This window comes from Perissodus microlepis, chromosome 11 (genome assembly GCF_051167445.1).
Source record: "Perissodus microlepis isolate ML-2025 ecotype Zambia chromosome 11, ASM5116744v1, whole genome shotgun sequence".
NCBI lineage: Eukaryota > Metazoa > Chordata > Actinopteri > Cichliformes > Cichlidae > Perissodus > Perissodus microlepis.
Window position 1 is genome coordinate 34,534,857 of NC_140471.1, and position 27,275 is coordinate 34,562,131.

Genomic DNA, 27,275 nt, shown 5'->3' on the forward strand with positions numbered 1-27,275 from the left:
GAGTACATCATGACCTAACTGTGAACCTGTGGAAATGTGGGCCGTGTGGAGAGGGTAAATGATCTGAACAGTTCCTTCAACAGGTTTAGTTCACAGCACTCTGTTGGCTCCTCCATCACGCTGGTCTTCACATACTCCAACTACCTATACTTATTTTGCCCTTTTCCTTCTCTTCCCTCAAGTAAATTCTGTGTTTCGCGCCCACCCACCAATGACAAATACTCCCTGTTGGACTGTTAGTCAGCTGGAGCTCCCGCCCCATTTATAGTTCAGCCAAACTTCAGCTGCCCATTTTTCTCACTCTCTCCCCAAAGTTACTTTGTATATTAAGTACACAGTTAAACTCTCAGTGGTGAGGCCTGCTGACGATCAGTAGTCTTCTAATTGGAGCCTACAGAAGATTCCTGAATAGCTGGATGCCCACCAAGTGAAAAGGTTAAAATTAGCAACATCACCAGGTACAACAGCTAAACAAGCCAGCACAGAGTGCCAACTCTGCTAACAAACAGAACAAAAGGTGACTGAGACTCCACACCCGATCATCAAGGCTGAGCCCAGACATCCTTTGGAGAAAGCTCATTTCTGCTGCTTGCATCGATGATTTAATTCTTTCAGTCACTACCTACACCTTGTATTCATAAAAATGGGTAGGAACATAGGTCAGCTGGTAAATTGACAGCTTTACTGTCACATTCTGCTCTCCTTCACTAAAACAGTGTCAGATACAGTGTCTGCATCACTGCAGATGGCAAAATAGTCTGTCCATCAATCTGCTCCAGTCCATACAGCTCCAGCACAAGAGCCTGAGGCACTCCAATTGTTTTGCCAGTTGGCTATAATATACAAGACCACAGTGACTTCATTCATGTGTGTACTGTAAACTGAACTTTTACTCTCAAGTAACATGCACGCCCTGCGTGTGTAAACTGACACTAGTTTCACCAATTCCCACTCCACCTCAAAACCTCAGCTGCACCTTGTTCTTTCTCTGTTCCTAAAGACACCTCGATAGGGATGATAACTGCACTGTTAAACACTCAGAGGTGAGCCCTGCTCTGCTTCTTCCTTTCAAGCTCACGTCCATGTGCTCTGTAAGCAAACACACTTAAAAGCCCTTTAATACAGCACACCAATTCAATTCAGTTTTATTCAATTTCAAATATAGTTACCTGAAGGTGCTTTTTATTATAAGGTAAATGCCCTACAATATAAGAGAGAAATCCCAACAATCAGGCAACCCCTGACAAGCAAGAACTTTGTGACAGTAGGAAAGAAAACCTCATTTTTAACCGAAAGAAACCTCTATAGCTGAACCAGACTCAGGGAGGGAGGCAGGACAAAAGACACTATGGATGAGAGACAGTAATTAATGATTAAATACAGAGTGTTGTATAAACACAGAGTGAGAAGAGGTGAGTAAAGAATAAACATCCAATGCATCATGGGAAAACCCCAGCAGCCTAGATGTAACAGAGGGTGTGTTCAGGGTCACCTGGTCCAGCCCTAACTATATGCTTTACCTAAAAGGAAAATTTGAAGCCTAATCTTAAAAGTAGAGATAGTGTCTGTCCCCTGAATCCAAACTGGAAGCTGGTTCCACAGAAGAGGGACCTGAAAACTGAAGGCTCTGCCTCCCATTCTACTTTTAAATACGCCAGGAACGACAAGTAGCAGCAGCCTCAGAGTGACGTGCTCCTTTGGGGTGATTTGGTACTATGAGATCTTCAAGATAAGCCAAGTGTAAGCTCCACAATGCAAGAAGACAGTGTAATTTAAGTTTTGTACAATTTTCATAATTACTTTCTAGTTCTTGCTTAAAAAAGGTTGGACATAAAGAGTAAAGTGTTTGCGGATTTGAGTGATGTGTGTGCAGCCGAGTAAGACAGCCTTAGATATGCTTTTAAGTGTTTTTAGTCACTGGGTGACCGTATAATTTTGATTATTTAGAAGTAAATGTTTTAGAAGTGAATTAAATCACCTGTCATACTTACGGTACTGTGCCAGCAGCACATCTGAGGTTAGTTTAGAAAAATTTAAATGGCTAAGTTAGCAACAGCAAGAACAACAGTTCAGCGCATGTCAGCAGAGAAAAAAGGGCCCATGCTGTCGTCTGGGCCGGGCTTTCAAAGTAAAAGTTAAACTGGACCAGAAAACGTCCTATTTTAGATGCTCCATCGGTGAAGTCCTGCTCGAATCAATGACTGAACAGACTGGTGACAAGCCACAGAACACCTTGTCATATTGTAAGGTATTTGCTTAAACATCATTGCCACTCATTTACAATTTGAGAGAAACCAAATGTGTCTAATAATAAAGTAAATGCTGCACTGACTTTGCTTTTTTAGGCTTTTGCATTAAAGTTAAAAGCACCACTATAATTATTTTTATCTGACCTGAACACTCACTTAACATTTAAAAAGTCTGAGAAATCAAATAAGAACTCAGACAAATAAATGTTCCCCCAGCTTGAGTGTAAAAGGCTCAGACTACATCTTTTAAAGAAATTATAAATTATGTCTCTGGTCAACTATTAAGCTTCAGGGAAAGGTTGTTATTGGCAGTTCTCCTCTGCCTGTGCTTCAAGTATTCTTACAGTTAGCATAAGTAGGCGGGGATAACTTATAGCAAGATTATATGTGCATATATCTACCTAATGTCATATATCACATATATCACATGTATCTTCCAGCTGTAAAGATGATCCAGCGTAACTCCTGCGTTTCTTAAAGCCTTCTGTGAATGACGCCAAATTAAACAGTCATAGTTCATAGCAGTAACTCGTGATTCAGCTGTGGGTTGTTTATAAAATTTCCAACTATATCAGCAGGTTATGGCTTGGACTGGAAAAGACACTGTTTGTCCTTACTCAGAAAATTTGAGTAGCTCATATTATGACTGCTATACAGATACTTCAATGTGACGTTAGTCAGTTAAGAAACCTTCTGAAGCAAATTTGACCCTGTGATGAAAGCCTGTGTAAATTACTACCTTTGTTTTATACAGTTGCATCTGTGCACTAGATAGTATGTTAATTTAATCTACATGTGATTTAATGATAATAATACGTTTAAGAGTATTGTAGCAGGAATCATAGCAGAGAATAATTCTTTCTTTTCATTTTTGTGACAGTTTGATTGTGTATTAGTACTACGAATGCTTATGGCTGCCAGGAGACTTCTAAAAGGCCAGCTTCTATATTTAATCACTTAAGTGGATTAAACCTGATGAGAAAGACAGCAAGTGTCCAACTTTTAAACTGTGTACTTCAAAAATATATATATTTTTAATTAAAGTTAATTAAAAAACAACTAGTCATTTGGGAAGAAGAGGAGGCCTCACCAGCCGCTGTTTATCTGGGGCCTTGAAGGGGAGAGGGTGAGCCGCTTTAGATACCTGAACGTCTACATGTCTGAGGACCTCACCTGGACACTGAACACCATACAGTTGGCCAAGAAGGCTCAGCAGCAGCTGTATTTCCTGAGGCGGGTGAGGAAATTTGGTATGTTGGCCAAGATCCTCAGCAGGTTCTGCAGCTACACTGTGGAGAGCACCCAGACCAGCTGCATCACTGCACGGTACGGCAGCACTACTAAGTCTATTTAATACTTCAATTTTTTTGTCTCCATTTATTTGTTCATACTATTTGTATTTTATCAATTAGTACGTATTAACCGGCATCTGTGTATGGACAGCAGAGAAAGAATTTCATTGTACAGAGAAATGCTTTTTCTTAGTACACATGACAATAAACGCTTTGAATCTTTGAATATTCATTACCTGTAAAGTGAAACGTTTCATGTATTTCATTTCATTTCGATGATTAAGGCTCACAAAAATCGGAAATCCAGTATAGAAATAGTTTTTTTCTGGGCTAAGGAGTAAGAGAACTGAACTGCTGCTTTTTGCTACGAGTTCTGATTTTCAGATTAAAGCAAATTTTGCATTTAATTTAGAAATCGAGGTCTTAGCGTCCGGAGGAAGATTAGAGAGGATTAGGCGTCTTCACAGAATTTACAAACCAAAGCGATGCACTGATGCCACCTGGTGGGTGGCATCACAGCACACGACATATAATCTAAAATGTGAGAACAGTGTAAATCAATCAATCAATTCAGAGAATACGTATTCTGATTATTCAAATGGGCTTTCAGTAGCCCTCTAGTGATGGTAAGTGACAGGAGAAAATGGCCCGCCCTTCTAGACAGAGCCTAGGTGCAGAAGGCTTTTACTTTGGTAGCCTCAGAATCCCATCTCTGCTTTTTTTTGTGGATGATGTGGTTCTGCTGTCTTCATCAGGTGGTAGAGTCCAGCTCGCACTCGAGCAGTTGCAGTCAAGTGTTAAGCAGCGTTTGGATATCTGACCAGGAGGCCTCCTGGGTAAGGTGTACCAGGCATATCCTACCAGTATGAGGCCTTGGTGTGTCTCTTAGCTGGCCTGGGAATGCTTCCCTCAAATAGTAGGTGGCTGGGAAGAGGGAGAGCTGGGCTTGTATGTTTAGGCTGCTGACACCTGTGGCCTGGCCCCAGATAAGCAGAAGAAAATAGATGTGTAAATGCTAATCACAAGTCAAACAGCAAGCAGCTGTGCATACTTGCTTGTAAAAAAAATAAATTTAAAGGCATTTTTCAGTGTCACAGCTTTCCACAAATCATATTCAAACATTCCTGACATTTTGCTGAGTTAAGACTTTGCGATATAACAGCTGTGTTCTCACCAAATTGTTCAGGATCAGCTCCACTTTGAGCTAACCTGATAGCTCTGGTTCACATTTTATTTCTTACAAAGCGTGTCCAGCATGCACGCTGAGACGCCTGCAGAAAAGCTGACTGAATATTATTACTGAAAAAACCCCACAGCGTAATATCACATCTTTTGCAATTTATTTAGGTTTTATTCAATAAATGTAAAAGATTATTTGCAGCCAGAAAACACACTTAACATTTTGAAATATACTGAAACGGGTATCAGAGTAAATACTGTCTTTATTGTGTAACTATTACATGATAGTTACACATGGGGACACTGTGTTAAATGTGAATAAAGTGAATGCAACGATTTGCAAATCTCATAAACCCACATTTTATTCCGAGTAGAACAAAAAACATGTTTAAACTCAGAGATTTTTACTGTTTCACTTAAAATAGTAGCTTATTTTGAATTTGATGGCAGCAATAAAACAAAAAAAACTCTGCACGACCGACAAGGCCAAAAATCAACACCAGATGCCTGTGATCTTCCTCAAGAGCCAATAAAAACAGGCATCATTTTTGATGGAATCCGTGCATGGGCTCAGAAACACTTTCACAAATCACTGTCTGTGGACACAACTCACAATGACCTCCATAAATGCAGATTAATGGTCTATTATGCAAAGAAGAAGTCATATTTCAGGCACCAGGACACGTCATGAGGACTTCCTTCAACACTGGCTTGTAAATCTCAGCATGTCTGAGATCCTGCTGAGACAAAGCAGAGTAAAAAGTCAATTACAGATAATTGTACAGGCCGTATCTATTTTTCTTCATGTAGTTTTTAGTCAAGCTATATCAGCACATCCAGCAGCCCAGAGCAACTGATACCTGATAGGTCGTTACTTTAGCCAATTACAGTCTTACAAATACACCATCAACACAAGCTAATTCCATGCATTATACCATAAAGAGTGTGTGTGTGTGTGTGTGTGTGTGTGTGTGTGTGTGTGTGTGTGTGTGTGTGTGTGTGTGTGTGTGTGTGTGTGTGTGCGTGCGCGCGCGCTTGTCTTAGTTCATACTTTTTTCTTCATCCTGTTACCCAGAGCCCTGATTCCCAGAACCGTGGCACTAATGCAGACGCACAGCTGGAGAACAGTGAGCACGATCAAAGTAATGTCCATGGCTGTCAGCAAACTCTGAAATAAAGGAATAATTAACAAAATGCAATCAATGTGCACGATTAATGACAAAAATATGCTATTCTGTATGTTTTAAAAGCATATTTACCTGAGCAAAGAACGCCACATATTTGCAGTTATCGTTGTATTGAGCAGTGGACCAGTTCAAGTCACACATCCAGACAACAGAGGCTTCTGCCAGGTCTATAGCATACAGCACAATACCAGTGATGGCAAAGATGCAGCCAGCTATGTTCATAAACACAGCATACCATGTCTGTGAGGAGAGATTCAATCATTTACCTCACTGTGCTCCATAACAATGTAGGTTTCCTTTTAACTTTAGTCTTTACTTACAAAGCATAAGCAGGGGCACTGGCCGATGATAACGGAAAGGATTCCAGCTGCGATGCACTGAACGGGGATCAACGACTCATTAAACAACTCATTAAAGTCAGAAATACTAAATGCATCATTTCTTATTTTGTTTTTATTCTTAAATCAACAGTTTTATTTTTTTTACCACTGCACCCAGCCAGTAAGGAGCTCCCAAGCTGGTCAAATCTCCAGGATGTGTGCTTGTGCGTCCGGGACCAAGCCCAATGTTAAACAGCCCCACCATGATCTGTATGGTCTGTAAAAGAATAAATCACACAGTCATACCAATGAAAATGATTTTTTTAAATGAGTTTGAGTTCCCCTCACCCCAAGAACTGCAAATGCCCCATTAGGCATCGCCCCCCTGAACACTGGACAGCTGGAGAAAGTCTTGAGGGTTTGATGCAGTGGTGGAAATCTTTTTTGTGGTCATCACAGTGACTATGGATAACTCTCACATCTGCAAAGTGGAAAAGAGATTTTAGGAGGCATGGTTCAACAGACACACTGAAATTATAAATCCCATTATGAAGCCAAAACAGTAAATCGCAACTCAAACAACACAAGACTGACATGTCACTATAACTCAAATATATGCAGTGAGAGTGTGTAGTGACATGCTGCATAATGTAATCCTGCTGTGTCATATAATTTTACATAATGATATTTCACAGATAACTTGTCTCTATACACTTAAGCATTTGCACGTGTGACATATAAATGGTAAATGGCCTGTATTTGTATAGTTCTTTACTAGTCCCTAAGGACCCCAAAGCGCTTTAAAGGAATATATAACTATGTTATAAACACCTGTTTCCAAAGAAATTGAGAAGAGATGTAAATAATAACAATAAACATATAATGATTTCTAAATCACTGAAACCCTGCTAATTAGATTCATTGGCAAAAGGTTGGCTGATAACATGATTATGGACAGAAGTGCATCTGAGAGAAGGTGGATGCATTGGTAAAGGTAGTTTGTTTTTTGTTTTTGTTTGTTATTGTTGTTTTTAAATAACTGTTCTCAAAATAAAATTAAAAAAGAAAATGCATGGATGTCATCATCAATTTTATTGCTTCTCTATAAGTAAAAATTTAAAAAGTAAAGAAGAGATGGGAAAAAACACTCTTCAATCATGCTATGACTGTCCACCAGAGGGCGCTCTGCAACTTCGCTGTTTGCTGCTGTTGGAATGCCACAAAGTGAATAACCAGCAACCTTAGAGCACAAACAAATAAATAAACGGGAATAAAGGGAAAATTGTTCTCATTTTTCTAAAGAAAAAAAATATATATATTAGTCGACATATTGGAATATCACATTTTTAAATGACCAAATATGTGTATTTTTTAAAATCTTTTTTTTTTTTCTTTTAACAAAATAATAAGCACTGGATCGCCTTAATGTAGGTTTTTCTTTTGATTGTCGGTTGTTATCATAACTACTCAAAGTCCCCGAACTGTCAAATTATAACTTGTTTCCTTTGTTTATGGCACGGTGAGTGTAGGAACGCTTGGATTGTTGGTTGAAGAGAAGAAGACGTCAGTTTGCTCCGTGGGAAGTGTTAGTGGTCCTTTTCACTATCATATTACACCTCACAGCTACAAACGCTGGAATTTAATGTGATTGACATGCGTAATTTCAAAACAGGAAGCGCTGCTTGGTATTTGAAAGAGTAACTGAGATTGAATGCTTACGAACGGGTTTTGTCTCTCAGCAGATGAAGTTCTCAGAAAACTTTGCACTTCCTTCAGCCTCTTATATTATAGCAAAGATATGTACTCAAATAAGAAATCAGGGTAATTGAAAGTGACCTTGAAAATCAATTATTAACCCAAAACAGCTAAAATAAAACAAAATAGAACAAAATGAATACGCTACACAATAAATAAATTAATGTATTCAAAGTTTAAGTTTAAATTATTCCTTGTCTATTCATTTCTTTTGCAAGCAGTGAAAACATTGAGAAAAATCCGTATCATACAGTCTGCGGCTTCACGTTAAGTATTGTAAATGACTGCAAGTGTGAGTTTCGTGCAGATGACTTACCTGGCGAGCTGCCTCAATCCCTGTAACGCCAACAGTTTCGTGCGCCGGTGACAAACTCAGGTAAAAACAAAAGTGGAACTTCCTGTGTCACACTTTTCTTCAAAATAAAAGCCATTTAAAACTGAATGTGCAAAATCTATGACCAGGTTAAAGTTCAGCATTTCTGGAACATAATACAGTGATGCCACCTGGTACTCTGTAAGTAATTATTCCCAGCTCTCTTTATTTTGATCCTGCTGATTCGATACACAATGGTAAAGTAAAGTTTGTTTAACACAGAGACAATTCTTTGTCTTTTATATAAGGGGACGATTTTCTGCACATGAAAAATATTATGTGCAGAACTCTTAACATTAGTTAACAAAAGAGCAGTGACACATCTAAAATATATATATATATATAATATGGTCTATGAATAAAAATACATGTGACTAAGGTTTTTAGATTTTTTTAAATAATAAAATTGTCACCTGATGAAGGTATTCCAGAAAAAAATATGTTCTAGTGTTTTGTTTTCCTCTTCTTCTATCGTTTTAATATTAAATGTAAAATCTACACATACACAAATTTATCATAATTATAAAAATAAAAATGATAAGTGCTGTAACTGAAGAGTCATCATTGTTTTCATTATGCTTTTTAATTAAAAGAGTAAGAACAATACATAAAGCTCATTATTTGATTTTTTTAATAGGTTGGTTCATTTTACAGTTTCATTTCTAATTCACTGTGTATTCTTTCTGTTGTCATATGCAGCCAAAAGCTAAAACAACATTTGGCCCTTTTTCAAAACAAACAAACAAAAATGGGGAAAATAAGTGAAAATATTTATCAATTGAAATTATCATTTTGCAGTTTGCTCCATTCACTCAGGGAAGTTACAGTTTATTAAAAGAGCTAAAAATACGAGAAAGAACAGACAAACTAGTACTTCCATACTGTGCATTGATGTGCTTTGCTAATGTGCAACCGTGTCATTTAATTACTATTATATGTTTGTAGAATAGAAAATCTGCATGTTAGAAAATGATTAGAATGAATTAATTGAGTTAAGAAACAGCTTTCCAGTTGCAGTCATTAAACATTATTACTGTTGTGATGCAGTTTTGATTTGATTCTGCTAGTAGATCTTGAGGATTTATTTCAAGGATCCAAACATTAGAGTGAATCCTTTTTCAGCACCGGGACTCATCATGAGGACTTCCTTCAAAATTGGCTGGGAAATCTCAGTATCTTTGCCACCCTGCAGACACAAAACACAGTGCACTTCAAGAACATTACATCATGATTTACTGATGAGTTATTTTTGTTCTGTGAGTTGTCAATTTTATATCTGCGCAGGTGCATTCTTATCATTTATTGTACGTATAGAACAGAGGAGTCTTCTCATTTGTTTACACAATGACATCAGAAAATTAGCATAAAGAAATATTTCAAGTACTTCCCAATGGTGGAAAAAGCCAGAAATCCTATGAAACTGAAGAACAAAACAAATAGTTTTACTACTTTTTTTTTATTCAAGCATCAAAGAAATCATCTACAAGCAGATGAGGATTTACAGAGAGATACTGGGCGGGATTATTGTCAATACTTTCTGCTGGAGTTCAGAGAAACAGAAGTAAATGTGCAGCTCATGCATTCATGTGTTCACGAGGTCAGTTTTCATTTCTGGGATGGATCGGGATGATCTCTTCCATGACTTGTGGCAACTGTTCCTCGACATCTTTGTCACCCTGTGGACACAGAGCTCTGATGCCCCAAATAGCATAACGAATATTGACAGCCAGCTGAAGAAGAGCCAGGGTGATCAGTGTGATGTCCAAGGATTTCAGTAATTTCTGATGATTTTAGAACACAGTAAAATAAAGAAAAAACACAATTTACCTCAAAAATTGTCATATAGCACTGTACAGAGCAACTCACATGACAACTTTGCTGCAGTTATTGTACACTGTAAATGTGTGTTTAGGCTGGATTACTTGGGCAAAAAGCGCTACATTTCTGCAGTTGTCTTCATCAAGAACAGCATCATCGCTGCTGCGGTCACAAATCCAGAGGAGAGAGGTGTCTCTCAGGTCTCTGCCATACAGCACAATGGCAGTAATGGCAAAGATCCCACCAGCAATATTCATGAAAACAGAGAAGCCCATCTGAGAGGAGACATTTAGAAAATTAAAACTTAGAAACAAGTTGTTTAACACATTTTTTATGGACAATCTTATTTACAGCACAGTCTTAAGTCCTTCATGAGTTTTCTTACCAAACAGGATGAACGGAGTTGTCCAGCCAAAATGGACACAATTCCACTAACAATGAACTGGTGAGAGGTCAGTAGACGTGATGTTAGAGGTGATCATAAATTCAAGAAAATTTTTTTTTTTTTTAAAGGTAATAGACCATTTAACAAATTGTTAATGTATTTATCGAAAAGTTATAGACTTTAGTTTCGGGTGATTTTACACCTTTGCTTAGCAGGTGAGTTCCAGCTGGAAACATAAATTCTTTTCATTGTATCAGGAAGGAGATCTGGTGTAAAACTCCACCAGAGCTACCTGCTTTGATGACCCTTGTGACAAAGGGACAGCTTTGGTCATGTCAGGCAAACAGCCCCACCTCACTGCTGTAAAATCAACCAGCAGAAAGTTGACACATAGGGAGAGGAGCTACAACACCAAGCCCAGCATGAGTTATGAGGTAATTGATCTGAACTATTGTGAAGTCCGATTGACAGCTGCCACGAAGTGTACAGTTGTAGGTTGAAGAATGACTCCCAACATTAAATATTTGGACCTACAAGTGATAGGATAACTAACATGTGCATAAAAGACACGTTAATTTAAAAAAAGGCCTTTTTTCCTGCAGGTCAAAATACAAAACTCTTCTACCACAAAAAAATGCTAAATACGCAACAATAAGAGGAAAAAGAAGATTATTTTACCACAGCACCCAGCCAGTAAGCAGCTCCCAGGCTGGTGAGGTCCCCAGGATGTGTGCTTGTTCGTCCCGGCCCAAGTCCAATGTTAAACAGGCCCACTAAGATCTGTATAGTCTGTAAAGGATTCAGAACGATTACTGTAAAAGCTTAAAATGATCTTTTAACAGCTGGATGATACATTTCTTTTACATTCTCACCCCAATAGCTGCAGCATCAAAGACCTGCAGCAGATGCAAACAGCAGCAAATCTTTGGACTGCAGCAAAGAAACTTCAGGATGTGACACACTGATGGAAGCATCTTCTCGCTATTTGTCAGCTTCCTTTTTTTGATGATGGACCGACACCTAAAACTTGAAAGACGTTTCTGTCCTTTTGTTCAGCAGTGGGAATGTGCCTCCCACCTAAGACATGTGTCGTCTTGCTACTGACTAGTGGTTGGAGCTCACGCAGTTGGTCTCTCATTTTTGGTTCATGTGTGCATGTGAGGGGTGGGTATTTGCAGAGGACCCACATTTGAATGTGCCAAATTCTCAATGCTTAAAGCAAACAGAGTTACAATTATCAGTCAACAAACCTATCAAATCCAAACATGCAGGTGTATTAAAGCTGTGGGTGTGCTCTAAGGCAGTGAGATAATGCTTGTGTCCTTTGCCTGCCATTATTTATTTAGTAACTGTAAAATATGCAACAGAGGACAAAGTAAAGCATGTTGTGTTTCTGTCTTTTCTGTCTTATTCTTTAATAATACATATTTTTATTAAATACATCTGCTTTTTTAATCTTCCATTCACCTGTGATATGTATATATTATTAAGTGCTGTATGATGTAATGGTGGCTTCAAGTGGGACATGGGGAAAAGGTCAAAATGTGACATTTCTTCTGTTGCAGCTAATAAAAAAGATAACTTGAATGTTGTCATGGTTACTTGGATTATGTATATGTTCCTTAGCTGTTAGTTTCCTTTTGTGATTCCTGTCTCCCTGGTTGTGTCCTTGTGTTTGTCTGGTTTCTCTGTGTTCCCTCTCTTGTGTTGTTATTATATCTGTAGTCCTGCATCCTGTGTTTCTCCCTTTCCTGGTCCCACATTCTCCTCTCTGTGTTTCATCTTTTTGTTTTTCCAGTCTTTCTGTTTTTCTTCGCTCCCAGTGTCAAGCTTACATGTCTGAGTCTCAGTGTGCATGTGTTACTTTCCTATTGTGTATATATTGTCTGTTTCTGCCACTGCTCTTTGTTACATCGTCGTCAATGTGTCAGCTTAGTGGTAGTGACAGACAAATGAAGCTTTCTGAAGCATCGAAACTTGTATCCATAAAGGGTTCATTACTCAAAGTCTTTCAACATAACCTTCTTTGGTAGCATCTGGTGGCCAAAAATATGAAGCAGGTTGAATCTACAACTTAAAAGGAACTGTTTCCTCATGGTTCCTCAAGAGAGCAGAGTTGACAGCTTCTGTTTAATAAAATGTAGCAGTTCTACCTGAAATCATTCTAATCATTCTAACAGTGTGGAGTTTTGTACATGTTTTTTAACAGTTCCAGTAGACTGAGTAGTAGTACAGGCTTTTTGATCTAAATCCATCACAGTACAGCAAACTAACCTGTTCATCCTGCAGTAACCTGCAGAGCATTTTTAAGCAGCCTATAAATGACACAGGTAGTCTGACTCAGTTTGATTTGCAGCACCTTTCACAATCTGAAGAAATATAATGTCACATGTAGCCTACAGACCAAAAGAACAATAACAACCCCCCGCCCGCCCCCCACTAAAAATAAATAAATAAAGAAACACTCAAGTAAACTTCAGATACCTGAAAATTCTACTTAAGTACAGCGACAAAGTATGTGTACTTCGTTACTTCCCACCTCTGCAATCACCACCAAAACACGCAGCACAAATCCCGTCAGTGATTCATTTTCTTGTAAACTTTTGGAGGATTGGCGCAGTTGCGATTTTCTGTCACGTTCACCTGTTTCTTAAAATTTTAGCAATAACGCTGTTTCAAGCTTAATAACAATAGTAGTTATTTAATACGTAAATGCCATCCAAAATTAATTATAATTATGTTATAATATAACACACTTCTTGGAGGTTTTCTGTGCGTCCACTAAAATCCTACGAACAGTCATTATTTCTACAACAATTTGCTGTTTCACTTAATGCCTAAATAAATAGATAAAAATCGGCGCTTTGATTATTATAATGTTTCCTTATCCTTAGGTTAATGTAGTGACACGTCTGCTTTCATATGTGTCCACCAGAGAGCACCGTAATTCTTTTCAATAGTCCCAAATTTGATGAAGCCTCATAAAAAAGTTTATTTGCTAAATTTTTGTCATAAATTATCATCATTTTAGCTAAACTTTTTATAAAAATTGAAAAAAAACAACACAATGTCAAAGTAATATAAAAAGGGTTTGCAGATGTTTATATAAATATTTATAATATATAGTTATAACCGGAGTTCATTTAAAATATTGCTAAATTAGTCCACCAACGTTTTTCACTGTGTTGTTCCTTTTTGCTAGTGAGGGTCATTCTTCTATATTGGATTATTTTCAATTATCAGTGTGTTTAACTGGACGTTGAGTTAAGGGTTAATTTGTTTATATCTTCCTTGTGGGCGGAAGAACAACGGGCAAAATTTCGCACCCAACAATAGCTGCGCAACAAACATACAAGCAGATATTAATTTGGATCTTGCTTGCTTTTCTTCTGCTCTGACAAGTAAATTGGTTTTTGTTTTATTTTGTATTGTAATTTAGGTTAATGTGACGTAATTATTGGTAAACAGGGGCTGGAGATCAAAGCGGGGCCTGTAGGACTAACTTGGAAAGCTGCAATGCGCTCCGTGGTGCCAGTCACGGGTGGAGCTGTATTACTGTAATAGTTGAATTACGTCATACTGCGTCATATTATAGTGTCCAGAAAAAAGGCTGACCAAAATCATAGCTCGATTTTCCGGAACAGTCGACGCAGTTTCGCTCCCTGCCGCTGGTAGCAGCGCAGTCACTTTGGACTTTCAAACATTTACAGGAGTAAAGTCGAGCTTCCTCCGCTTTACAGCAGATCAACGTCGAGTTTTCTCTCTGGTAGGTAACAGCACTTTCCTAATATGAGGAGGATAAAAAAAAAAAAAGTCCAGACGATTTCAAAAATATCAACAAAGCTAATTAAAAGAGAATTAAGTTCTGAATTTTTCATGCAGCTTTACGCTGTTACTTAATTTCAGAGGAAGATGGAATTACAGTACAATCTGTCTGATATTTGTTTCATGATTTCTCAGTCTCGGTTTCAGAAATACTCTCCAATGCCACTTTATTGCGTGCATGCTGCTAATAGGAGCCCTTTTGCCTTCAGAGCTGGTTTAATTCTGCCTGGCACAGATACGCTGATCAACCTGTTGCTTCTACTTATTCAGACGTTCTATTCAGACTGCCTTGCCCCAGAGAAATGTCACCCTGATTTTAATTAGTTATGATGTGTAAGCATGTTTGCAAATCCTTCTGCAACTCAGCACGTCAGCCTCAATAATTCAATTCAATCATAGCACTGAATTGATGCTTTTGACCTTTATTATACAGAGTGCCAACTCTTAATGAGCACAACTGGAATGTGTATAAAAAAACACATAAAAACAACTTATTTAATCATTTTATTCCAAACACCTTTGTTAAAGCTCAAAGCAGTCTGGCCATTCTTCTCTGACCTCTATAATAAACAAGGTATTTTTCTCTCATAGACCTCACTGAATTTGTCATTATGGACATTTTTCTGTAAACCTTAGAGATCATTGTCTAAGTAGATCATCAGTTTCTGTAATATTCAGACCAGCTCATCTCTTACCGAAGACCACTTAAATCACCTTTCTTCACTTTAACCTCAGCAGGTCATCTTTCCAATATCTGCATGTTTAAATACTTTAAAGTGCTTTCATTAGATATTTCACTAACAAGCAGTTTAATGGTTAATAAAGTGACTGTGAGTGTTTTTCTTTAGTACTGTTATTCAGTTAATCATCATCTTTATCTAATATTTAAATGTATAGCACATGGACAGCAAATGTAAACATAACTGCATCACTTTATGTAGTAATTTATTTATATACAAGTTATTTTATTTAATTATAATTAACAGCCATTCAGTATAAGTTACTGTTAATGGAGCTCACCTTCATTATAAGGTGATTTTATAAGAATTAATATAAGACAATAGTGTGACAGGGTGTGGTTGGTAGCTCAGCTGCAGAGGAGGAGTGAAGCAGTGGGTTCAGGGTGTGGTGTCAGGGAAGGCTGGTGTTTACAGTCGACAAGCATCATCTAATCATGCCTTCCCTATTTCAGTAGTGGCCGGGCCGGAGAGGAGAAGAGCTGCTGGAGCAGAGCACTGGTGCAGATCTGGAGCCGAAGAAGTGTGCGCTGGAAAGTGCAAAAAGTGATATTGTAGCAAATAAACAAAGGCAAAACGCACGTTTCTGCATCATGTCGGGTCCTTTGGGTTACAGTGGTGCTGAAACCCAAGCTCCCCAGATGACCCCCAAGCAATTCTGGAGGTGTTCCAGGCAACCACGGTCACATACTAGTGGAAGCCCAGGTGGCGGCGCTGAGCCTTCTCACAACAGTGTACGTGTCCTTTCTGGCGTTAGGAGAGCCATCGTGGACTGACTGGGGCCCTGAGGACCATCGGCGCCCCTTCCAGATGGGATGGGAGGACTGGCCCTTGGCGTTCAGGAGGCTGCATGGCGCTGCAGCACTGTTTTGAGAGTGTTTTGCAGTTATGTTCTGCCATACAAATCTCATGAAGCATCACTTTGAAACGCAGGCTGGTGTGATGGTGTGTTCGCACCACTACATGTTACCTGAGCACGAAAGACAAATTGTGCACAAGGAATTGGCAGAAATGTTAAAGCTGGGAATAGTAGAAGAGTCGCACAATGCTTGGTGTAGCCCCATAGTTAGGTCTATGTGGTTCTGTGTGAAGTATTGCAAGATGAACGAAGTGCCACCGTTGTGTCAAATCCGTTGGGTTACTTTATTTTTTATTTTGTTATTTGCACAAGTTAAATAAATGTTTTGTCTTAACACTTCAATGAGTTCAGCCATTTCTCCACAGCTGGGGCCTTAATGTGATTCAGACTATGTTCATTTTTTTCTACTCTTCTCTCTTTCAGTCTCCAGGATCTACAGGCAGGATGTCTGTCACTGTGTCCAAGGCTGATGGAGTCACTATACTCACCTTGACCTCTGACCCTAATAGCCCTTGGCCACCTCTGTGCCAGATCCTCAAGACCCTTTGCAGCAGTCCAGTGTGCTGCAAAGTGTCTCAACACCTGAGGCGCCTCAAAAGACCTTCTGAGATAGTGCTGGGGGTGAGCTACAACCTTTAAAGCTTCAGATAAGCCTCCAGATTAATACATGCCAGTTAGCCTATGTATTAAAAATGCAAATGAACTGCTAACTTAGTCTGATACACGTTTAGTTAATATTCTTTTAATGAGCTTCTTCTTTGCTTCCACCACATACTCCTTTAAAGGCTTACATTTAAACATTCAGGAGATAAAACACTGTCAGAACTATTGTTGCCTCCTATTAATGTCAGAAAGCCTTCCAAGAAGACAGAGTAAAGGTAAATTTTATATGTGTCAGGGATGCCACCGGCTTTGTATCAGTGTCATGTTTCCTTACTCCACGTGAGTCTAACTCTCTCACTGACAAATTTATTGGACTTAAAAGTGAGAAGCTTTTATCCACTGTGGTTTAAAAGAGGGCAGCACGATGGTTAGCGATGTTGCCTCCTCCTGACTTCACTTCCACCATCAGGCTGGGGTCTTTCCGTGTCGAGTCTGTCCAGGGTGTACTCTGCCTCTCGTCCTAAGACAGCTGGGATAGGCTCCAGGCCTCCCGCGACCTTGTAAAAGGATAAGCAGAAGAGAATGGATGGATGGTTTAAGAGTTTCCTCATCACACTACAGAAAAAGCCTGAGAGAAAGTGCTCCAGTATACAGCATATCCTATGACTGGCGTTGAACACCACATCATCACATGTTGTTCATTCTGTGCGACTTCTTTCTCAGACTCTGCAGATTATGATTGGGCTTCTCAATGTTGTCCTCGGATCAATCCTTATAAGCCAACATGATGGATCATGGACCATGAGTTATATCGGCTATCCTTGTTGGATGGGAGGGTTGGTAAGCAAGCTAAGCAGCTTTTTCCTCATTTTTTTGAACTAAGATTGGATCCACATAAGTAAATACTACTCAAAGGAGCTGCCGGAGAAACTTTTTGCAGCGTATTAGGTTCACTGGTAACAGAAGCAAAGTGTATAACTGTGGTCAGACGAATCAAAATGTGGAAATAATATCCCAAAACATGGACATCTGTCATTTTCAATTTCTTCGAAGGAAGTACAGGAGAAATATCTGTCTTTTGAAAAGATTTCATTTGCTTCGGCAGCGTTGGACCTCTCTGTGAAAGCAGCCATGTGACTCGACAAAAAGCATGACCCTGAATCGGGCAATACAGTTTTATATCCCAACAATAACACATTATTATTATGACTTTCTTCTTCTGGAACTGACGTGGCAGTCCTGTTGTCACCCTTTGAGTCTCCTTCCCCCGCTCACGTCTGTTCACATCCCTCATTATCTGCTCCTTTCCTGGAATGACGCAGACAAAAAAAAATCCTCCCTGCCTTGCTTTGATATTATCCTGATACCGATTCTAATTTATTATCTAAGTTTGGGACATTCTGTTCGGACTCCCTTGGCCCAGAAAATATCATCCTGACTGTTATTTGGTGTGATGTGTGAGCATCTAGCAACAAAGACCCTCTGCGCTTTATGCCAATTCTCAATATTTCAGTCCAGACATGGCTCTGACAGAGGCTCCCGACCCTCAAAAACACAGAGCGCCAACAAGTTTATGAGTACATGTGATATGTATATAAAAATATCAAAAAACAGCTTTATTTAATCATTTTAGTTGTTCTTTGTGTCTTGTCAAGATTGTCCTTTTTCAGTATAGGTTTAATTACAGCAGTTTTTAGTGGTTCTGGAAACTCGCCTGATAAGAAAAGTTGACGATCTGTAACAGGTCTGACTCTAAAGTCTTTGAGACCTTTTTGAAAAAACTTGTTGGCAGGACATCTAAACAGCAAGAGGAGGAGTTCAGTTGACCTAAGATGTCCTCCAGGTCCTTGCTGTTAATAGGGTGAAACTGTTTCATGGTGTTTAAACTGTTTTTCCATGGACAAGGTACATATCCTGAATCTGCTGTTGATGTTCCAATTGCTTGTCTAATCTTTTGGATTTTGTCTGTGAAGAATTTGGCGGAGTCTTTGCAGGCCATGGTTGAATGAAGTTCAGCTGAAGTGAAGGCAAGTCGGTTTCAGAGATTTCAGCTGGCCGTGCCCTGCTTGTGATATGTCCTCCCCCTTCCAGGAGACATGTTTATGTCATGTTTATGTCAGAGTTTTATTTCTGGGTCACATTATCTGTGCTCCTTAGCTGTATACTAGCTTGCTCATTGCCATTGTTTTGAATCAATGGCAAGGTTGTTTCATTTCTACACAGTGCATTTACCTCCACGTTTACTTCTAAGCGATGAATTTTTGTCTCCAGTACTGCAATCTTCTGCAGGAGGCTGTGGTAGTCATCTGTGGAGAAGGGAGGCATCTTGTTGCCAGTTAGCCTAGCGGTTAGCACCTTTCACTTCACTGGATAACCGGTGTTCCCAGGTGTGCTGTCAGATCTAGGCAAACTCAAAAAGTCAGGTAGAAGCTCCAGGTGTTGTAGTTTATGCCCCGGTTCTTTGTGATGACGTTTGTAATTTTTGGGCTTCAACTTGTAATTTGTGGTCTGGATCTTGGATTCTTACTTGTCTTTCTTTTCCTCTTAGCATCCAATAGCACATTAGTGATGGGATTTCTGGCTCTTTTTAGCGAACCGGCTCTTTCGGCTCGGCTCACTAAAAAGAGCCGGCTTTTTCGGCTCCCAGCCGGCTCTTCAGGTTGTTTTGTTGCTTTAATTAATTTAATTATTATTAACAACAATATAAAATTATGCACAAAGGAATTACTAATGTAAAAAATGGTTTTATTTATATATATTTATATCTAAATATATACGGTGGTCCCTAGAGACAAAGCACGTACAAACTCCAAAACACATTTCTAGCGTTAACTGAACTTCCAAAACAGAACTACCTAGATCATTTAAATTACACAATTGAAAGCATATGTGTATTGTTTGTGTATTTATACACAAGCACTCATGTATATTCAAATAATTTTTTAAAAAAAAGTTCATTTACCTGTTACTACCACACACCAAATCCGGTCGTTGGTACTTCCAGGCTTGTGTAGCCACTAGGTAACAAAAGCTCAACACTGCGCCCAGCATCCTGGAGCACTTCTGTTGTCTCTTGTACGTGTTTTGGATTTTGTACGTGCTTTGTCTCTAGGGGCCACCGTAAATATACTTTTATTTATTCACTCCACATAAAATGTAATAAATAAATCATATAATACAAAAACCAACTTTTTACATTTCAACTTTTAACTATTTAAATTTTCAGCTTTTTCCTTTTAAACAAATTTAAAGTGAAACAACACAAACACTGCAAACCACAACAAAATTAAATATAAATTATAATATGAAAACAAAAAGAACATGCATATTCTCTGTCATATGGGCCTGCATGAATAAACTTTATGAATCCTTTATCATTCGCAACTGAAAGTAGTTGTGGATGATTACTATACCTTTCTAATGTGACGTTGTTGTCCCTGGCTCTCTTTCTCTCTCTCTCCCTCCCGCTCTGTTCTTGTGCTACAGCGAGTGTAACTACCGCCCCTCCCCCCTCTGCCCAGCGCAAAGCACAAGGCTCACCTGCGGAGTGAAGCGGAAAAAAGTGCGAGAGAGAGGGTGAGAGAAAGAAAGAAAAAAACACCCGTTCACTTCAAAGATCCGTCTCTAAGAGCCGTTTCGTTCACGATTGACACACCACTTTAGCACATATCTAAGGTTGTCATCACGTGCTCTCGCTTCTTGTCCATTTCCTTCCTCTTGGTTTCCTTCCTCCTGATTGTATCCCTTTTTTCGTCCATTCTGCCTGCTCATATTCTTCATTAGCTTGCTTCTCTATTTAGAATATGGTTGCACTCCTGGCTATTGCCCCCACCCAAGACAAGATGCTATATCTAGGAATAAGGACTCGCTTACTTGCAGGTCTAATTATTATTTATTTCCTTTACTTTTCTGTTATGTTTTTTCTCCGTTATTCTTTGAAATTTCTTCATCAATTGCTAAGAATTAGTCCTCTATTTGAAAATGATGACAATGCAATGTTTTTCTCTTTTCACAAAACTGCAAACTTCAACTGTAAAGAAAGTAATACTGAAATAAAACTGCAAATGCAATCATTCTAATTTAACGCAAGGAAAATCAGAGCAGTGCAACCCAGCTGGTAAAAAATTCAAAAACAAACACACTGTACTAAACTAATAAAAGATGAAATCAACAATGTCAAAAATCAATGTAAGAATTAACTAAAAAAGAATCTGTATCAATACTTGATTAGAAATTAATCAAACAAAAATAAAAGTCAATTTAGCAATCGACTTAAGAGTAATTGTCTTCAGAATCAAAACAAACAAAAATGAAAATTAATTTAGAAATTGACTCACGCAATTAACTGTATATATGAATCAATCAAAGAAAATCATACCTGACAAAAATCCATTATAAGATCAAATGCAAAAACAAAACAAATGGCCCCAAGACTATTTACTTGTCATCAACTGATGACAGAAATTAATCCCAAGATCAAATGCAAGGATCAGAAACAAACAGCAGTTACTCTAAGAGTGTTAACTGATAACTCAATTAAATGATGAAGATACAAAGTTCAGATGCAAAAACAAATAGCAGTTAACTCTACAGCAGTTTACTGATAACAACTAATGACAGATCAAGTGTTTCACACTGTAAACTGTAAAGCTGCTACGTTGGTCATTTTAAACCGCTTCAAAGTCAGTTCAAAATTTCAATTGTAAATTTTTAGACTGTTATTAACCATTTTTACCTCAAAGTGTATATTTTACTCCTCTTACCTCGGTCTCAAATTGTACATATATTTATTCTTCTCATTCTCACTCTTCCTGTATTTATTGTTGTTCTTTTGCACTGTATAGAACTGGAGCCTCTTCGTCTCATCTCTCTATATACTGAACTGTATATAGCAGAGGTGACAATAAAGTTTACTTTGACTGGAATTGAAAGGTCAAACTGCAAAAACAAATACCAGTTAATGCTATAGCTGTTAAGTGATTGCCAAACAAAAATAAATGTCAATTTAATATTTATCCTCAGAAACATCTAATTGTTTATCAAACAAAACAAAGTCAATTACAACTTTGTTCCTCAGTATCTGCTCCTTTCCTGGAATGACAGAGATCATGACCACTACTCATGCTACTTCCTGGGTAGGAATTTTCTCCAGAACCCAGGTCAGGTTCTTTTCAAATATTTATCTATTGGTATTACTTGCTGCATCGTCTCACTGCATGACTATTATGTAATATCTCCTTCGTCTTCTTCTATTTTACTGGCAGTTGGCAACCCATTTAATTAGAGCAGGTAGTTGTATTGTCTTCTAGTGGAAGAGAATGTAATTGTTCTGCCCGTTACTCATGCCAATTCCTTAGAGTACGAATTAGGTGGAACCAGATTATCTCCCACGGCACACCTGACCATTTCTCACAGCACATCTGTGTGCCACGGCACAGTGGTTGAGAAACCGGGGTTCAGAGTATGTAGAGTATCAGACTTGGTACTTAAGACAAATCAGGAGGATCTTATGAAATCAAATGTGTTTTATTACTGGAAATCTTAATCCCTTACTTCTGTGGTTTTATTGATATATTGCAGTTTCTTGTTGTCACCTTAGACACATGATGTGTCTCCTCGTTCAGTTGGAGGAATGTAACTTTAATGTCTTTGCTTTTTTGTCTTGTGTAGTTCATCATGTTTGGAATCGTCAGCATTTTGTCTGACAAGTATCCAAGTCCATGTCTGGTGAGTAGTTCAGATGTACCTTAGAAGGACAACTTGAATTTCGTTGTCTCTTCTTTTTCCTGTTTAAGTTGAAGATATGAAAGTAGAAGTATAATATTCTATTTCAATATACAAGTTTACGCCAGGTCTCATGTATGCACATCTATGTATATGTATTTATGTAGGATGGAGCTGCAGAGCTTTAATACCAACCACTGCAAGCTTTCCTGCACTGACTGACTGTAAAACTTTTAACCGACCAGCCTTCTAATGTCTAAAATTTTATTTTACACTAACTGACCCATCTTGTATTTCAGGTTATCGTCAATGTGATTCTGAATCTGACTGGCGTTGCTTTTGCCATTGCAGCTATTGTGCTGTATAGCATCAGTGTATCTAATCTATATTGGCCGGAAATGTGTTAAGAATGCTACGGCGGCAAAACAGTAATTATGGTAAGTGTAGTTAAGGTTAGTTCAGGTTCAAATACCTAACTGACAAGTGGAAAATATACGGTTTTAATTGTTTTGTAGATATAATCACAGGTTTCTGCTTCCGAAATCTGTGGATTTGCAGCTGGTAATCAGATAATAGTATATGTAGGTTTTTGACTGTAGGAGGATGTTGCGATCACAGTCACGTCTGTACAGAAGTCTCCGCCCACTCTCCGTTCAAAGGGTCTGAGCCTCTGATCCTAGGGGTATTACTGCAATAAAATTGAGCACTGTTGTTTGTATCCCAACAGATGCTCTACAGAAGCATCATTGCTGTGCTAATTGTGCTGTCAGTCCTGGAGCTCTGCGTCACCATCAGCTCAGTCGTCTTGGGGATCAAGAGTCTGAAGAGCAAAGAAAAGGGACAAACCAGGGTAATAGACTAGCATCGCAGAAAATGTTGGCTGAAAATGTGGAGGGTTTTTTTTTCTTTTGTCTTTGTTTTGAGTTCTTGTGTGGAAGTTTGTGAATATTTGGTGACTTGCTCAAAAGCCAAAAAGATTTAGTGTCATTTTACTTCACCAATATTTTCTTTTTTAGAGCACTGATGACCCAGAGCTCTACAAACCACTTTTCGAGGAAGTTACCACTAAGCCTACAGTCTGAATGTAATTGTGCTGTGAGGAATTGTAAGCATGTGCCTTCATAGCTTTGACTCTGTACTACGACTATATTGGTCCATGTTACATAAAAATAACGGAATCTGTTGCACATTTCATCAGCATTTGACTACAGACGTGAGGGCTGTAGGTCTTTAGTCATTGAAGCTGAGGCACTGAGGCAACACTGTCTATATACTTTTGGCAGTGATGTTATTATTTTAGTTGTGACCATCATGGATGCAATGTGTTTTAGTGGCGAAAGCAATCACTTCTAACATTATAACTATGCTTAAAAAGGTTATCACATTTTTAAGCATAGTTATTATTAGAATAAACTTATTTAAAATTTTGTAATGATATCTAATTTGAAGCCATCTCTAAGCTTATGAGATCATGCATATATTGTATATAGATCCATGATGTCAAGAGATGGGTTATGAAGTCTTTTTGTGAAGCTGTGGGCTGAGTGTTTTCGTCATCGTAGTGTTTTGAAATGACTCGAGAGTTTTCAAATTTCGTCTCCTTTATTAGTGCTAGTATGACTGGACTGAGGACGCTCTGCAGGGCAGTTTGGACAGATACTAGAACCTTTTTGAATGGTTTTGACAACTTCCCGTGCTGTGGATTTTTGGATGACATGTATATCTATACCCCAAGTGGAGGAGTTTAAGTATCTCAGGGTCTTGTTCACAAGTGACGGAAGAAGGGAGCGGGAGATCGACAGACGGATTGGTGAAGCGGCCGCAGTACTGGTCTGTTGTGGTGAAGAGAGAGCTGAGTGTAAAAGCAAAGCTCTCAATTTACCGTTCGACCTATGTCCTTACCCTCACCTATGGTCAAGAGCTGTGGGTAGTGACCGAAAGAACGAGATCGCGGATACAAGCAGCAGAAATGGGCTTCCTCCGTAGGGTGGCTGGCCTCTCCCTTAGAGATAAGGTGAGACGTTCGGCCATTCGGCAGGGGCTGCCTCCTGGATGAAGTGTCCCGGGCATGTCCCACCGGGAGGAGGCTCCAGGGCAGACCCAGGACACGCTGGAGAGATTATATCTCTCTGCTGGCCTGGGTGTTCCCCCGGACAAGCTAGAGGAGGTGGCTGGGAAGAGGGAGGTCTGGCTTCTCTGCTTGGGCTGCTGCCCCCGCGACTCAGCCCTGGATAAGCGTAAGAAAATGGATGGATGGATGGATGGATGGATGAATGGATACCTATATATCTGCACTGAACGTCACCAGACGTTTTGCTCTAATGCATTACAACCAAAACATGTCTCTTAAAAAAACAGAACGAGTGCAGCAAAAATAGTGAACAGATCACAATTAAATCACCTTAAGGATCATAACAGTACTATATAATCATATATATGCACACTTTACCTACACTGAAGTGTTTATATATATTAGAATTAGCATTTTAAGCATTTAACCTATATATATAAATTGTATGTAACCAATATATTTAGGCCAAGTATTATCCACATCATAAGTTTATGCATACTGCTTGTTTTGAGATTTAATAATCAGGATTAATGTGTAACATTTGACATGTTATGGCCTATTGTGACAAAGCACAACAATGGTTTCTTTTTTTTATTTATTGGTTAGCATTCAAATGTATTCATTAAACGTGATCCATCTGAAGATGGCTCCTGGCCACACCCCTGACCTGCACCTGATCCTGCATCTGCTGTTTTTGGCTGGAGGACGAGTGGAAAGTTACCCAGTAGCAGGAGTGATTCCTGACCCCTATAAAAGATGGGTCAGCGGTCCACCAGGCTCTTTTCTGTCTCTCTTGGTGAGACTCTGCAGTCTGTGCTTATGGCTCTACACCCCAGGGTTTGCTTTGCTTCTTTTCTATCTGTTGTTTTTCTATTCTGTCTTAATGTACTATCTTGCTGTTCATATGAGTCTGCTTATTAAATTGTGTTTCAAGAATGCCTGCTACTTCTTTCCAGAGGATTTTTTTTTGAGTAATTTGATTTTCATTGGATTTAAAAAGTTGGATCTCCAAACCATTGGCTAGATAAAGTTATCATGTTGGCTTTAAAACCTGTGACCCAACACCTGTCCTGGAAAATCCAAAGAATTTCACTGGAGAAGATACTCTCAACAGTTATCATACAAGGATACATGAAATTGATTTGATATACCTTTATTAGTCCCACAAGGGAAAATTTCATAAGGCTGCCGACCTATTGCACGCAATGGCGGCGCCATCTTACCCTCCGACCATACATACATTACACAAAACATCACATGGGGAAGACAGGTCAGAGAGGTATAACAATGGAAAATGCACCACATGAGGAAAGATAAGGAGAAAAAATAACTCCCCCCAGACTGAGCTCCAACAGGGAGATCAGTTTGAGAACAGAAAAAAACACCTCTGCACATGAAAAACTCTTAATACACCAAAGAAACACATGACAAGCAACAGGGGTGGGTAAAGGGTGCAGCATCGGAAGGGAATAAGCGTCGAAGGCGTTTGGAAAGGGAGGGGGGATAAGTGTGTGTATATCAGTGTATATGTATGTGTGTGCGTGTCCAGACTTCAGCTGAGACAGTGTCCTTCGCCCTGCCAGGCTAAGTAAACAGTCTTCCAGCCAACCCAGGTGGCCTTGCATGGAATGGGAAGGAACAGAATAAACACAGTCGTTATCAGGGTGTTGTTGTTCAGCTCTAGCCTTGAGACCGCCGCTGGCACCAAAGGGGCTATCCACATGAAGTGATAATGTGGAAGTTGATACATTTTATTAGCCCATAGAACATGAAAGCAGTAAAGTGACACTGCACCCTCACTAGGAAAGCCTGGTTGTTAGCCAATTATTATTCCTTGGATCATCCTACTTAACACTTTTATAATAACCATAATTTACAAAATTAACTCTTTTTTTTCTCAATACAGTTTACATGAGCACACACACATCAAGGACAAACCAGGAGCGAATCTAGAGAAATATTCTTGGGGTGGCATGAAAATCAAATGGAAGAAAATCAAAGCTTTTTCTTTTTTCCAAACACATGCAGGTGGTTACTGCATTTGAATCCTTTTAACTCTATGTATGTTTACACACTTGTCATATACATATAGTCTATAACTTAATTATTTTCTGTAGCCCACAAAATTAAACATTTCAGTTACATAAAACAAGCACAATTGGATTTTTTGTACTGTATAGCCTATAAAATAAATAAATATGTAGCTCAATAAATACAAAATCCAGAAAATAACATGAATGGTTCATTTACAAACACAAGTCTAACGTAAGTTTCACACTGTTTTTCTGTTAGAAAAAAAATCTAATTGTTGCTTAAAGTTAAAACTAAATGTCAGAAATCTGCCCTGCAGTGAATACAAATTTAAACCCATGTTTTCATGAGGGTTAACCCTCTAAAGTCCAAAGTATAATTGGCTATTTTGGACTTATTTTTTTCAGCTTAACCTCACGTGTCTGAATTTGGTTGTTTTTTCATTGACATATTAACACAACTGATCTGAAATTACACAAAACACAAAATCCTAGTAGTAGTTTTTTCTTTTGGTTTTTTCTTTTGGTTTTTTTACAAAAAAACTTCATAACTTGAAATGCAAATATAAACTGTAAATTTTGAAAACGTATGCACAAATTCTGTAAACATATACAAATATATATTTAAAAATGCAGGCATTACATTGGAGGGTTTTTGGTTTTTTTTTTCATTTTGTGCAACCATTTAAAAACACTACTATAACTAAAATGAAAGAACAATCAGGTGTCACAATAAGATGCCCCACAAATTATTTGTGCCATTAAAAAACATATTTGTCCGCTACAAGACATTTCATTTCCAGAGACCAACAACCTGTTGAAATCTGAAATGCCATAGCTGGACTGGCCATCGGGCATACCAGGCATT

The 27,275-nt window shown here is 38.6% G+C and overlaps 2 protein-coding genes across 2 annotated transcripts; one reads left to right on the forward strand and one right to left on the reverse strand.

Annotated features, from left to right (window-relative positions):
* Positions 1–5,388: 5,388 nt before the first annotated feature.
* Positions 5,389–11,532, reverse strand: LOC146378351 (uncharacterized). The gene is made up of 11 exons (XM_084942657.1): positions 11,431–11,532; positions 11,237–11,347; positions 10,559–10,615; positions 10,278–10,448; positions 9,999–10,136; positions 6,576–6,677; positions 6,394–6,504; positions 6,228–6,284; positions 5,980–6,147; positions 5,772–5,888; positions 5,389–5,457 (listed from the first exon to the last, which is right to left on the reverse strand). Exons 1-11 carry the CDS (start codon positions 11,530–11,532, stop codon positions 5,389–5,391), a joined length of 1,203 nt encoding a protein of 400 aa, XP_084798783.1.
* Positions 11,533–14,187: 2,655 nt separating this feature from the next.
* Positions 14,188–25,805, forward strand: LOC146378352 (membrane-spanning 4-domains subfamily A member 15-like). Its single transcript, XM_084942658.1, has 7 exons — positions 14,188–14,324; positions 15,576–16,600; positions 17,306–17,422; positions 22,253–22,309; positions 22,606–22,706; positions 23,009–23,156; positions 23,323–25,805. The coding sequence occupies exons 2-7, from the start codon at positions 16,370–16,372 to the stop codon at positions 23,386–23,388; spliced, it is 720 nt and encodes a 239-aa protein (XP_084798784.1). The 5' UTR covers positions 14,188–14,324; positions 15,576–16,369; the 3' UTR covers positions 23,389–25,805.
* Positions 25,806–27,275: the final 1,470 nt, after the last annotated feature.